This window comes from Falco punctatus (genome assembly GCF_963210335.1).
Source record: "Falco punctatus genome assembly, chromosome: 1".
Taxonomy (NCBI): domain Eukaryota; kingdom Metazoa; phylum Chordata; class Aves; order Falconiformes; family Falconidae; genus Falco; species Falco punctatus.
The window spans coordinates 57,185,648-57,200,593 of NC_137580.1; the positions used below are offsets into that span (position 1 = coordinate 57,185,648).

General features: G+C 38.9%; 2 protein-coding genes across 8 annotated transcripts in view; both read right to left on the reverse strand.

Annotated features, from left to right (window-relative positions):
* TXK (TXK tyrosine kinase) overlaps positions 1-11,746 on the reverse strand; it is a 27,730-nt gene extending 15,984 nt beyond the window's left edge. For 4 of the 6 annotated variants that reach the window (XR_013930726.1, XM_080404165.1, XM_080404166.1 and 1 more), the window contains exons 1-6: positions 4,154-10,114; positions 3,825-3,927; positions 2,809-3,014; positions 1,685-1,750; positions 935-989; positions 42-121 (exon numbers count right to left, since the gene is read on the reverse strand). Coding sequence is in view for 5 of the 6 variants with exons in the window: in XM_080404165.1 (XP_080260291.1) it covers positions 42-121; positions 935-989; positions 1,685-1,750; positions 2,809-3,014; positions 3,825-3,927; positions 4,154-4,287 (644 nt within the window). In the remaining variant the exon portion in view is untranslated. The other 2 variants (XM_080404164.1, XM_080404167.1) reach the window with 2 other exon arrangements.
* Positions 11,747-11,873: 127 nt separating this feature from the next.
* TEC (tec protein tyrosine kinase) overlaps positions 11,874-14,946 on the reverse strand; it is a 52,868-nt gene continuing 49,795 nt past the window's right edge. For both annotated transcript variants that reach the window (XM_080404100.1, XM_080404101.1), the window contains exon 18: positions 11,874-12,983. In XM_080404100.1, the coding sequence (XP_080260226.1) occupies positions 12,906-12,983 (78 nt within the window). In that variant the 3' untranslated portion in view covers positions 11,874-12,905. The remainder of the gene's footprint in view (positions 12,984-14,946) is intronic.

Here is a 14,946-nt window from a genome sequence, read left to right on the forward strand (position 1 = left end):
TCACCTCTTGATTCAAACCCTTACCATTCAGAGCAACTCACCCTTTAGCCTGCGAATACATGGACAGCGTAAGAAGTCCCTGTTGGCTGGAATCTCTGACAACAAATGCACCTTCTTTGCACTGAAAAGATATCCAAGTAGAGTTATCTTCTGCTTTTGAGTCTAAATAATCCTCCCTTGAGACAGGACTTGCAGCTGATTACCAAATTCTGTGGAATACCTAGGACTATTTGGGAGGATGAAGGAGTGGAGAATGGGAGTTGATAGCCAGGTACATAGCAGAGCAAAATTAACGAAGGAAAAGAAAATACTAAGTGCCAGGCATTTTTTGGAGTTAAATAAGTTAGGTGAATTATATTCTTCAGCGTGAAGTAGTGAAAATATTTTGATTTATTAAAAAATGAAATGGTACAAATCATTAGGAAAAAGTACTGCAAAACAGCTCTGTCTGAGGTGTTCTTCTCTGGTCTGTTGTGTCCAAGCCCTGTGTAGGTCCTTGAGCAAAGACCTAATAAGTTTAACTGAGTTAGATGCTTTGGTAACTGACAGGGGATAGAAAGCAATATGGATTGTTTGCTCTATACGTAAGGAAGACACAGAGGTTTTGTTAAGCTCTGCTACCCTTGCTAATTCACTTACTACATGAGTTTCAGACTTCAAGATTCCATACAAGAGACCAGCACAGTAAACCACACGTAATTCAATTTATCTAATACGGAAAATCTACATAGATTTGCTGGGGCTACAACTTAAAACTCTGTGAAGTGTGGATAGTCGGCACTGTATGCTTACCCCAGAAAACATTTTTATTTTAAAGTGCTTTCTCTCTTCCTGCATACCAAACAGATTTGGATTTTGACTGTGGTAATGCTTTTGATGCCTCTACTGATAGATCTTTCTAGATACCCTTAGCTCTATGTGTAAGCTGAGTTACCTTCTGGCGCAAGAGAAGTTCTGCCTGGCTTCTGTTCACGTTTTTGCAGTACCACCTGCAACAAGGAGATAACCTATCCTTTAATTTCAGCCAGTAAAAACCAATGCTTGCTCTGTTTCACAGAAGTAATCCATCTTAACAGTTGTATATTACCAGTCCAAAAACCTGAATAAAACTATTGTTGTATATAAGCATATCTTAATTTGGAATTAATTTATTAGACCATTGCAAGTATGACATTCACTGTGATTAAATATGACCTCAGACAAAAGAAAGCCCAGGAAACAATTACACCAAACTGCAATTAAATTTATAGTCCCAGACGCTGTTTCAAGCCTATCTTCTCTAGAATTTTGCAGAATTTTGCTCTTCTCTCCGGTAAATCAAGTTGAAGTAATTAGAATTAGCTTCTAGTAATTAATTACCTGTTCACAGCAGGGAGAGATCAGAATATAGAAACATTATGTAGTAAGCCTACAGAAATAGGAAGCATCTGGATTCTGGCATGATTTATGCAAATGAATGTTGTTGAAGTGCTCAGTGTTTGTAACTTCACGTTACACTCTGAGCTAATAGTTCCAAATCAAAATGGTTAATTCATTCTAAGAGCAATGTTTTGTAATAAAAAAAGAGAGCTTTTGATAAATATCTGTTCATGTCTAATAAAGATTGAAGGATCAAGCACTAAAACGTATTTCTGCAATGCATTTTTAGAAAAGAAAGCATAATTAAAATTTTCAGTGTACTTACTCGTAGTTTTCTAAATCACTTTTCTTGTTCTCAGTAACATAGTTGCTGGGAATTAGACCTTCATTCCTGAAACAACATGTTGGGGATAAAGTTATAGTATGATGTAAAATATTAATAGCATTGATACACCTCTCCCTTTTGTTGAATTTTAAAGGTTCCTTATGCTACAGGCTGTAACATCAGATACTGAATCCCAACATGGGAACTGAATAGAAATCTGAGTCCTTTCATCCCAGGCACAATCTTTCTGCCCCACAACTGTGGATGGCTACTGAAATGAAAAAGTTAGCTGGGATACTATTTATACAGTGCTGAAACCAGCACGTTAATGAAAATTTTCAAGTCAAATAAAAAGAAAATTTTTAAAAAAAATTGTATTTCTTATGAATCAGAGGCCACCCTCTTAATTTCTGGCCTACAGAAGGCTTTTATATGAAGAAGAATAAAGTGCTTGCATGTATATACAAAATAATAATCAGTGTACTCTCACCACAAATATGAATTGAGAAAAAGCATTTTAAAGTATTTAAAGGAGAAATCTGAATGAAAAGGAGACAGTTATTGTATAAAAAAACCATTCCCAACATCAGAGTACAGGATACACTGAAGAAAATGCAAAGGAGAAAGGGGAACGACATGAAACAAACATAAACATGGAGAGGATCCTAACTGAAGTTATCTAGCTCTCTAAAATGTCCAGGAATTTTGGATCAGGGATTTTCAGGCACATGTCTTCACAATCTCTATGGTCTTTATGAAGCATTTACACATATACAATGCATTGTAAAGCACCTGAAATATGGAAAGCTGGATTTGCGCATGGCTCAGAGCCTGGTGATTCACATGGTCCTCAAACACCTTGATGTTGCTCAGGAAATTATTGAATCTAGGACTTGACTCTGAATTCCCAACAGATTATAGATTCCCCACCCATTTCTGCGGTGCCAGACACTGCTGAAAGTCTGCCGGGCCAATCCATGTGCCTTGTACAAAAACATGCACATTTCAAACCTGACCCTAGATTGTCACACCTGTCTCATTCTAGCTGCCTGCTTTCACAGGGGTTGTTTTAGGGGTTTTTTGTTTCTTTATAGGGAAATTGAAAGATATGCCCCTGCTCTTACCCATGTTGGTCTCTTGCCTTCCACCAGTGGGGATCATACTGTTCAAGGATAATGTATTCTTCTGACTTCTTGAGTGGTAAATCCAAGGGTCCTCTAGCAAAAAAGTCATAGAGTGCAGTAACTCTGGGTTTTTCTGTGTAGTCTTCCAAGGCCTCAGCAGGTAGAGAAGGTAACGGCTTGTCTTTTAACTGCAATTGCCTCTCACTCTAGTGGGGGAAAAAAAGTGTCTTTCATAGTTAGTCTTTTCTCCCTACTATGGCTTGCTTAATTCCTCTGCTGTTATACCATTTCGGTAACTGAGGAGCTCATCATGGTCATTGCTTCCCCTTGTAAAGCACTATCACCTCATCACTTGTAAAACAGTGAGACTTATACTTGAGTAGTTTTGTGTAGAAGTCAAAATGACAATGGAAAACACAGTGTATAATAAAAAAGCCACCTACTTAACTGGGGTGACTTCTACATGGTATGAATACTGGGACGACTCCTCAGCTGGTGTAAAAGCAGAGCAGCATTGAAATTAGTGGAGTACAATGTCTGAAAACTCGGTCATTTGTCTGGAGAATTAACATGGAAGGTGCTGCAGATTTTCTTAGCAAATTGGCAGGAACATAATAATTTTCTTCTGCATCAGGTTAGGTTCTACCTTTGCATTTAGTTATACTTTGAAAACTCAGATGAATTTAGCTTAGATCTAGTAAAAGTGAGGTGGACGTTGCACATGCCAGCTGGACAAGGTGAGCTTGCAGCTGCCCAACAGGGCAGTCCCAACCCTTCCCATCTCCATCATACAAACCCAAAACTGGGAGAAGGAACCACCTCATCCACAACAGCGAGTTTGGGAAACCTTGGTGTGACCTGGTATGAATATTTGGATACCTGCACTCTATCATTTTGATGCAACAAAGAACCTTACACACTCAAGAGTTAGTTACTCCTCTGCTTGTTCTGGTACTGAGCCGCTGTGTGGCACACCACCTCAATTCTCTCTTTTCACCTGCTAAAATGTTACTTACCCTGCACTTCCAAGTAGATGCATAGGAAACATCTGGTTGTGAGGCTGAGTACTGGTTCACCAGGCCAGTATCATGGTCCAGGTTCATTTTTGTTCTGGTTGCTCTGATTTTGAAAAACGTGAAGTATTTGTGTGAATACATATCTATAAATACTCACATTAAAACATTTGTGTATATATATATGCCTGCCTTCATTGGGGATATGCAGGGTGGAGTGTCTGAAACTTCTGTATAATTAGCAGTTCTACTGAAAAGGGAATTTGATAAGTCCTTTACGTGTCAATATTTTCATCATCCTAATCGCTGAAAAGCTTAAGCATTTCACATACCTTTTTTGCACTGTGCAGCAGCAGCAGCAGCAGAAAACAGACTGGATGGTGTGATCTGTGGACAAGAACATTTTCCATATTTGCACTGTTCCAGTTTGTTTGTTCACAAAACTTACAGAATTCAGGACTACCATATGTGCTTAGCTCCATTATTAGCCCCGTCTTGCTGTGAGATAACTAGCAAATCATCAAGGCTGAATTTGCAGCCACCAGACAGCAGAGCTTTCCTGCAACCCTAACTATTTGTTGCCACTGTCTCCCTTACAATGCCTTAGCAATTATGAGGCCATGTGATGAGTTAATCGGCTCACTAAATCAGCAAAAATTAAAAAAAAAAAAAAAAAAAAAGAGACCTTTGCAGCCAGATCAGTGCCGATCTGACTGATCACACCACCCCGTACAAGCTCTAACCAGTGCAATGAAGGGGATGAGAACATCATCAGGGACAGGAGGTAGAGAACGGTCCCCTTCAGTACTGAAATAATTTTAGATCATTCCAGCCAAATACAAACCCATACTTGCATGACAAGCTGCTTCTTATTGTGAGGTTTATTAAAGGAGACACACTACGTTCAGTTCTTTGAAATAGTATTGATTTTCCTGTTTCTGTTGCAGCCGTTAATATAACATATGCATTAACCCAGGCTTAAAGTACTAACAAGATGCACTTTACACTTATGTGCCAAGTGGTTAATAATTCTGAGAAGAATTCATTGGATGCGTCATCACACACAGCGTACATTTAGAAAGAAATCAATCCAATATATCTTGTGTGAGTAGCAGAATATATTAAATATCTCAGAAGGCATTAAGAAGATTTGAACAACGTAAGGAAATTGTTGACATCCGCTCTGGTTCACTTCTACCCAGGCTGAGACCTATTTTGTCCAGTCTGTGTTCCCACGGCAGCTTGAGCCAAGCTGTGGCAGCTATGGTCCCAGCCCCTTTCCCTCTGCACTGTTGCTCATCTCATCTCCAACCAATCAAGATGGGATCCTAAATCAGCAGGGAATCACTCTCAGCTGGGTCGGCTCCCTGGGCCGTCTCACCATCATGCATCACCAGTGGGCGGTGGGAGGGCAGCAGCACCAGGGGGACGGGTGTAGTCTCTTGGGAAGCATGAGAGCCAGGCATGCAGTGGCCGGGCTTCCCTCATAATCAGCTGCACTGACAGAAAACAAACTTTATACCCCACTCCAATGTCTGCCACATGGAAAAGAGGCCTCAAAAAGTTATTTGAAATGGGCTTCCTGAGGTCTCGGTATTCTGCTACTTTGTATTTCACATATTTATTTGTACTGTCCCACCAGACCCTTCCACTTTATTTGTTTTCCCCCTCATGGCGTTTTTGACTTGTTGGTCCTAACGTCCCAATCCAGCCTGGAATAAATATGATGTCCTTTCTGGTGTCCTGTGGGACTTTTTGCCAATGCCTGTGACCAGCGTTTCAGCCAAGTGTGCTGAGAGTATGCATCCTAGCACTCAAAACATTAAGCAACCTTACTAGACAATGAAAATTAATTATTTTCTCTACAAAGGTACACAGTTTAGCAAATCTTGCACTAATAAGAGAAGGCAGAATGTCAGATGTCAGACCGGTAAGACCAAAACTAGCTCTTAGTTGGAAGAGGAAGAGGCCTGTCTCGTAAGTCTTTTAGACTATTTATCTTGAAAGTCATGGGGCAATTTCCCTTAGACTGTTGCATCCTGTGAATAACCTATCGTGTGGGAAGCTGGTGAGCCTACAGTAATCAGAAGACACTATCAACTGTTTGATAAAAGTTTCCACTGACGGCTATGCAAAACGCAGCAAATGCAAATACCCAAGCCAGCTGACACCAACAACTTTCTTTAAAGAAACCAGGCTAAAAAGATATGGGCAACGCAATTTATTTGCTGCATAATTTTCCAGTGTACAGTGAGCTGTCCCTCAGCTGTTTAAAAATGTGTTTCATAAGCAGTGAACACCACAGGTGAAGAAAAAAAAGTTTAATTAATGTTTATGAAGCATTTAGTGATGTGCAAAAATGAATATGACATTTGAAAGCTTGTCTGTTTCTTCTGATTAAACTATCTAGTCTAATTATATATATTATTTCTCATTAGATATTCACTCTCCTTATAGAATGCTTACCAGAAATATTTAGAAGCAGCACTGCAGAGTTTGCGTAACGCTAGAATGATCTTCTAATAAGATTTTAAAGATTTGGCTGTTATCATGAAAGCAAGGGGTTCAAATCAATGTTATGGACATGTAATTCTGTCTTGCTTTTTTCTTTATGAGCCCAGGCATTTGAATTAATTTATAGCATAAGCTCAGGCATCCTTTTTGCCTTCAGTGAACTTCAGACTTGCTCTGTTAATGGATGCTTTTTGTGTTTGACACACCACCACCACCACCGCCTTTTACTGTGTTAAAAGCAATTAGCAATAAATGAGTGTATGTGATGCTTTTAAAAATATCCCAATATTATATTGAATATGTTAATACAATATTAAATATTTAGTCTCTTGTCCTGTCCATAAAACCACAGAAAAGTATAGGTTAAAACTGTAACTATGATGCTTTCTGGGACACGTGCTTCATTTGGTGAGCTATTTTTCCAAGGGCAGAGTGTCTAACCTGTTAAGATCACAAAATATGACCAAGCTCCGCAGGCAGCAAGTTAAGGCTCAGATTAGACTGAGGCCATGGGTCAGATCAGTCCACGCTGAACTGAACTGCTGGCTCCAGAGGAGCAGCACAAACTTTGCACAGTTCTGCAAAGTTTGTGTCTCCTCATTGTCCTGGTTGGAGTATTTTAAGTGTCAAGCCACGGCCTATCCATCAAACAGATATTTAACATCCTAAAGAAGAGCATTTCCAGCTCTTTGAAAACCAACTTGTCTTCACACATCTGTTTACATCAGCAACCTCACCACTTCTGAAATCCTTTTGTCCATGCGTGACTCCTAGAGAGCACTTGCTGAATGAACTCAGTAGGAATTAATACAAACGTAAACGAATACAGTGCAAATGGTTAATCTCTGTTCAGAAATCTGCCAAGTCTGCCAGGAAACATTATCAAGGAACATAGAGAAAGCCCTTCCATTCTGCAGAGCTAAGTCCTGCTTTGGTTGAATTGACTTAAGCCAGGAAGTTCTGATCTAATGGACTGGAATTTCGGCATCTCAAGCAAAGACTTAAGTACTGATCTATGCTTTTTACATCCTCCCTAGTCAGTGGTAAACTTCTTGCACAGCACTTTTTCTCCCCTTGATTAAAATCACATTTCTTGAGCCCATAACTCACTACAGAAAAGTCCAAAGCTGCTCTGCAATGCTGTTTTAGAAAGACTTGGCCAACACTGCAAATGGCGAAAGCTTCGATACACTGAATTAATAATTTGATTAAACCAGCTCACATCTTGACCTCCTGCTGGCAGTCAAGGAAGATGTTTACGCGGAGGGCAGCCCCCAGGTGCCACAGCAATGTGGTGCCACAGGAAGCCCGTGCTTCCTGCCCAAAGCTTCTTGCAGCTACACACACCCTCCTCCGGCTCGGGCTCTTCCTTCCTTTCTTTTTTTCTTTGATTCAACAGCCATCAGACAAACTAAGAAATAATAATTTTTAAATCCCTGCATTTTAATAAAAAAAAAAGTGCTATGTTTTAAAATGCAAATAAATTGGAAAAAATTCTTAGAATTTACTCATCTCTTAGAATATTTCTTGATTTTCCTTTCTGCTATGCCCTAACTCAAATAACTGAAATCAATAGAACTATTCTGATTTCCTTCAATTTTGGACCAAGGACCTTTTTTTAAGCAAAACACTGGATTTGTCAAAGGGTGTTAGTGCCACATATGTATTATCACACCTTGGCCTCCTGGTCCCTAACTCGAGTAACCACATTTAAGAGTTCATAAATTAAAAATTATTCAGTGATTGTATCAGTGAGAGCTGTGCTTCAGCAAGGAGATCACATTTTGGATTCCATATTTTGAAGAGAACAGAGACACTAATTACATTTACCATATTATGAATGATTGACCTCTTGGACAGGACACAGGGAAGAAATATAGGCTAACAGAAAAAAATATTCCATCATTTTTAACAGTAAATTATTTTTGAAGGCTGTTAAAATAAAGTACTTAAGGGACTATCATTATTTTCAGTTCCCACTTTTCTGTTTCCTACCTAACCAAAAATTTTCCCCAAAATTCCAGAAAAAGTGGTCAAATCTTCCTTCTTTTAAATTCGCAGGAAGGAAGGTTTTCCCAGCACCCACAGCCCCACTAGACCTTTCAGCCCACATCTCCCTGAGTTCTACCAAAAGATAAGCTACCAAAACACATTCAGCTTTGATCCTCAGGGAAGTCCTCATGAAGAAATTTAGGTCGGTAGCTTAAAATACAGGTTTAAATCAAACAAGATGAGTATTTGAGCTGCTGAATCTAGAATTTGTGACATCTTCCTTCTTCAACCGTGTGGAGAATTTAATTTCTCCGATTTCTGATGAAAGCCTGCAACCTCAGACAAAGTTCAGCCAATTCTATGAATGATTTTACACAGGAACAAAAAATGTAGCCCATTTCACTGCTCGTGTCTTTTTCTTTCTGGAAATGACTACACCAGGAGGAAGACACTTGATTCTAAACCAGCGTTATATTATCTCACTGGCAACACATTAACAAATACGAATCCCAACACTAGCACAGAGCTGCGATAGCCTGTTGGGTTATGATGGCCAAAATCAGACCTTTCAGCATGCACAGTTTTGAAACAAGGTATCATAGCAAGAGAAGCATGTGGATGAAGTGGAAATACTAGGAAACTGGTGTTGAAGCTAGCCTGACAAATACTCAGCTTAAAAATTTGTAGCTGACATCTTGATAACCAACTTAAAGGCCTCAAAACAAACGTATCTGTGCACAAGGAAGCAGACCGAATGCTAGAGGAAGAAGAAAGAGATCGGTCAGCTGTCAGGAACAGCTGTTTGCTTGAGAAGCTGATAGTCCCAGGAAAACAGAGAAGGCAATAGTGAAAACACAGGTCCTTTGAGATGGTCTATTGCTGCCAATAACTGGCCTGACAGAGTCCCCACAACACCCAGCAGCATGCTTTGGGTTGGTAACATTATCTGTGTAAGTGGCCAATTCACACACCTTTACGTAGGCAATCTTACTCCTACCTTCAGTTGTAATTCACTCTAATTTGCAGCCTTGGGGAAGTGGTATCAAAGACAAAAGCAACAAGCTAAAAGAGATTAATTTTTATAATTTGCATTTTATAATTTTATTATTTTATAGGTTTCTTGGCTTGAGTTTCTCTTTCTAATTCACTGTTTCTCAAAGCGCTACTGATTTTGAAAGCACTGTAGTCCATGTCTAAGGCTTGCACCCTTCTAACGTGTTTTGCCAGAAGTTCTTGCTCCTGCAGTGGGGCAGCAGGTCGACCGTGTCCAACACTAAAAATCCCGCTTCACCCATAAAACCCAGATCTTTATTGTAACACATGGCATGCCTCCCGATCTGTCAGTTTTGAACACTACTAGAAAAAAAAAATAAAATCAATAATCTAGTAGAGTGCCACAGTACAGTTTGCTTCTAAAAACACCGTAAAAGACACGCTTTCAGCTTTTCCTATGTGCAGGCTAAGGCTTTCCTGTGAGTTGATTCTGCTCTGGAGGGAAGACAGCTCTAGTTCTACCAAACTGTATTCACGTCTATGCTGCACATGCTTTTAAGAACGAGGGAATATATCCCTATCTGCATGTAGAAATAGTCGCTTTGCTCAATCCATCATACAGTGGATTCATGCTCATGCAGTAATTTTCCAAGCCAAGCAGTCTGAACAAAGATCACCTGAGCAGTGCAAGAGAACGCTGGCTGGTCTTTTTATGGCAATATTTAAATAGCTCATTTGCCAAGTACACTGCTACTGCACAAAACAAAATTGCAAGATCAAAATACGCAGCCCAGTTTACTTACAGGTAGAAAGAATCATGTCTGGTTGTCCACTTGTATTCAAATGAAAATGCAAACCTCTCTTCATCAATTGCGCCAGTAAAACAGCCCTAACTGAGCTCTTTGCTCTGATACAAAATATGGTAAACCACAAATATTGCTTGACCCCGCCTACTTACCTTAAAAAAAAAAAGCTCCAAACAGACTACTAATCTCACTACTGTTTAAAAAAAAAAAAAAAAAAAAAAAGTGAAACAGGTGTCTGCTTTCTAGTATCAAACACATTTTACAATAAAAAAAATAAAATCAAGCTACTCTGTAGGGCTAAGTATTTCTTTAAAAAAAAGGAAAAAATACATCAGATGTAAATCACAGTGTTTGGTACTGTTCAAATGATTTTTTGAGCCCAACATCTGAAAAACATTTGGTTATAACAAGAAGGGGAGGAAGGACTGAAATCCCTTAAGGATGAGTGAGCTCATCCAGGAGAATGGACAGTGCAGCATTTCAGCGTGCCTTTGAAGACATCAGGAGAGTCAGCAAGACAGCTGCCTCCAGAGGTGTTCTGGTCCTTTCCAAAATTAACCATCTAAGACTACATTCAACTAAAAAAATACATTCCTCTAGAAACTAGGTGCCTCAGTTCCTGACATCCTAAGTAAGTATCAAACCTAATGGCAGGTACACAGAAATTATCCTCAGGTACCGGGAAGAGGCAGGTGATGGGGTTGGATTCAAAGCATGCACCCCACTGAGGAAAATACTGCCAAAGCCCACACAGTTAGGGCATGTTTTATCGTGCAGATTAACAATAAATACATATTGTAAAGGAACAGGCTTAAGGTTCATTGGAAACTATTAGTCTCATGATTTTCCTATGCTTCATTTGTGTTTTAAGTGAAACATTACTTACTTATTACTGTGGAATTCCTCACGTTTTTTATTGAAAGTGTTGGCAATGCCATACTTTGCAGAGTCTCCATTGAGGAACTGGGGTGCAAAGGAGCAGTTAGAGAAGAAAAGACAAGCTTGTCTCACCTTAGATCTTCCACATTCCTTTTCCTACTACAGGCAGAACGACCTAGTTTTTCCCCTTTAACAATGCATGGTATTGTTAAACTGGTATAGTGCTTCTTCTAAGAAACAAGAAGCTTCCTCCTTCTGAACAGAAAGGTTTAGGCAAAGCAGTGTGGGGATCTAAGCATCTCCAAAATTGATTACAGAAATACTCAAATGCAACAATGATGGAATGTATTCAGCTAACTACAGTTACCTCTAATCATCTGATTGGAAGTAAACTTCACCATACTCCTCTCTGCCTACTTGGGAAAAAAAAAAATTAAAAGCTTTTTGTGCAATCCATTTTCTATTACACATGGCACAAGAGCACAAGTAACAAAGAAAAAAAATACGCAATAGAGTTACTCACGAGGTGGCTCAGCAAAACTGAGGTGCAAATACTCCTCATATCCACCAGTACAACGTTACATTGATTGAAATAGGCTTCAGCAAGGCTGTGGAGACGTTAGCCTCTAGCAGAGGGGACAGGGCACGTAATTTCTAAAGAGAGTTCAAGCATTTCAGCACTGAACATTTCATCATGGTCGAATTAATTTAAATATACATTCATACTAAACTTAGTAGAGAGTGTGTATACACACAGATATATACGTGTACATACACAGAGATTACACCAGCACCACATTCACAGGAACAATTAGTTTAGCTTATGATGCACTGACAGTAAATTATTGACAACACATTAGTTCCAAACAATAGTTAACATTCAGTTTATTTACATATGCATGTAGTATGACATTTCTGTTAAGAACAGAAAGGTTAGATCACTGTACACACAGATGGAAAGAGTAGCCCTCCTTGCACACACTTGAGAGTTTATTTTCTTTCATTTACAACTCCATGTATTGAGTTGTATATGTAAGTGAAGGCAGAATAAACTTGTGCTTGAAAATTTCAAGGGGAAAACACATTTTTATATAAATAAATGCATGGAACTTATATATTTACAATACATACAGCACATAAATTATTTTATAATTAACCCAAAACAAGGCACTATGGTACACCAATAGCCAGTTGTACTGAATCTTGAACATACTTTTCACAGCTAAAGTCAAGACTAACCATGGGAGGTCTCTGGTTGACCAACCAGCCTAGAATGGCTTGGGGCACATCACAGCTCAGCTCTGAAGCAAAGCTTTAAGTGTTACACTAAACTGAAGACTGTGCTGTTAGCTACCTCCTATGTGCAAACTGAGAGGCACATTTTGCGTTCTTGATGTTGATGTGTGATGGAACACCCATTGACCAAGAAAAATAATGTTTCTGGAGAATCCCTGGAAATACTTCAATATCAGTAAATAGCCATTTATAGATTCCTTCAATTTTTAAGCATGCAAATCACTACTAATACTACTGCCTGTGTAAAGAGAAACTCAGAATCATGGACTGTATGTACATGAACCTGATCCACTAAATGCAAATTAGGGTCCTGGGCTTTGGCCGCATTCTCTCCCTTGCTCCCTGAAGAGCTCAACTTGCCAGCTATGCAATACTGACTTTTCAGAGAAAATATAGAGACTTCTAGTGTTGCTGAAGATACCGCGCTCATTTCCCAACATCACATAAAACTTTCCTTGTGCTGGAGTGGATCAGATGTTACATGTTCCCCACGCTGTTTAGTGGCATCTAGCAGCTTACAGGATCAAGGTTTTAAAAAGAAATGGTGAAGCCACATCTCTGGAAAGTGGCTTCTTTCCTGTACTTGTGCTACTGTTGTCTTATTTCAGAAAGCATCTTCACCCTCTGCAATGTCAATGATTGCGTGAAGCAAGTCTTCAAAAGTCGGGCGGCCCTCTGGTTTCTAAAAATAAAAAGCATGTGCAGCTGTGATCAGGAAGCAATAGACTTGTGTTGATTTTGATAAATTATTTGTCTTGGTATAATTCTGTGGCAATGAATTTACCACTTCATTACATGTGACACGCAAAAATATTTCCTTGTCTGGATTTTGGATGTATCACTTAAGCTCAGAAAGTGGCACCCCTTTTTTTTTTTTTTTTTTTTTAATGCTTTGAAAAGGGAGTAAATAGGTGTTGCTGGGCTACACTCTTCATATCATTCATTACTTTGTGTAGTTTTCTACACTTTCTCATTTTATTTCCCCATCCCCACCTCCCCCAGTGAATTGCTCCAATCCTTCTTTATGCAAGTTGTTCATGCTCCTAAGAATTTTAACTGTCATTCTCCAAAGCCTTTTACTTCAATGTTGTTCTTTGGACTCCAAAGCAAGGCTACATCATAGACTTAGGCAACTTCATCTACTCTATTTTCCACAGAGTTCCTTATGTGTCTTAACATCCTGTTTGTTTTGTTTAATTATGGCAACACACTGAGGTAGTCTCTTCAGTGACCCTGCTGACACAACTTAGCATCCTCTGAAGGTCTGGGTAATTTGCACCTTTCTTCCATTTATCAGCCTCTTTAGATTTGTATCACCTGCTGAATTTTGAAGCCTCGATATTCACCTGCCTGTACAAGTCACTGACAGATTTATTAAACAAGGACTGAGGTACCTACAGTTAATCATATTTTATGACAAAGACTGACAGTATCTTGACATGTGTCCCATTTGTGATTTGCAAAGATTCTTTCTCTTCCACGTGATGACTGTTTAGATTTTATTGTTATTAACCCCTGATAAAAATCAATATTTTTAACCAATTCACTGATATTCATATAAGTCCTAAAAAGACATATTAATATTCAAAGAACATTAACAAATAACTTACCATTATCTTATATTCCATTTTAATGACCATTTCAAGCAGGCTACCAAGTACAAACAAAATGTAATTATCTGTAGTTTCCCAGCTCCCATGAATAGCTTTTTTGAACTACAGACACTTGTCATTCTGTGGTCCTCCAGGGCACTGTTGCTTTTCATGTATTTTTTGCTGCATAAACCAACTGGTTTGTAAGTTTTACATCTCCACCTGTTGGTTTGATGACTAATTGTTTTCCGTTCCAGCACCCTCTCCTCCAAGACAAGTGTCAGACAGTACGTCAACTTTATTACTGGAAAAGAGCAGTTTTTCCACAGCAACCCCTGTGGCAAAGGGTAACTTGAAATAAATTCTAGGTTTCCTCGGCTGCTCTCTCAAAACTAGAGGCATGTCATTAAATGCACCTATCCTCTTAGAGGCTCTTTGCTTTAACAGTACAAAACCTGGTTTATACTGAATGATAAAGTATTGAATTTGGGTTTGCTGCCCCTTCAACCTCTTAAAATTGTACAGTCAGTATCTTTTTTGGTTAGAAGGATTATAGTACAGTGTATTTTTATCTTTATTCATAAACCTTGGGATTTGTGCTTAGATTCAACTGTGAGTTAACCTGTATTTCCTACATCATTTATAACCAGGTAATGAAGTATTTCTTTAAAAATGTTTTTGGTCATTCTGGCATGTTTCTGTAATGATTAATAAACTGAGGCACTATAAAATCAGTTTCTCCCCCTCTGGGCCGTTGTGACTGAATTTTTTTTTGCTAGTGCTATTTGTACACAGATATAATTGCAACCAGCACAGAGTTAGCAATTATTTCCTTTTGTTACTAAATGCCTTTGCATACTTAATGTGACAGTCCATTTATTTCATAGGAATTTACTCAGTGGTTTTTCTTATCACAGTTCTAGTTCAGTCGCAAACCAGGGGGAGATCTTTGTCTTAGCAATAAACACGTGAATAGCTGAGAGCACTGGATACAATCAGGTGCTGCAATAGAGATTAGCTGCTGTTGCTAGACTGACTTTTTTTTTCCAATTC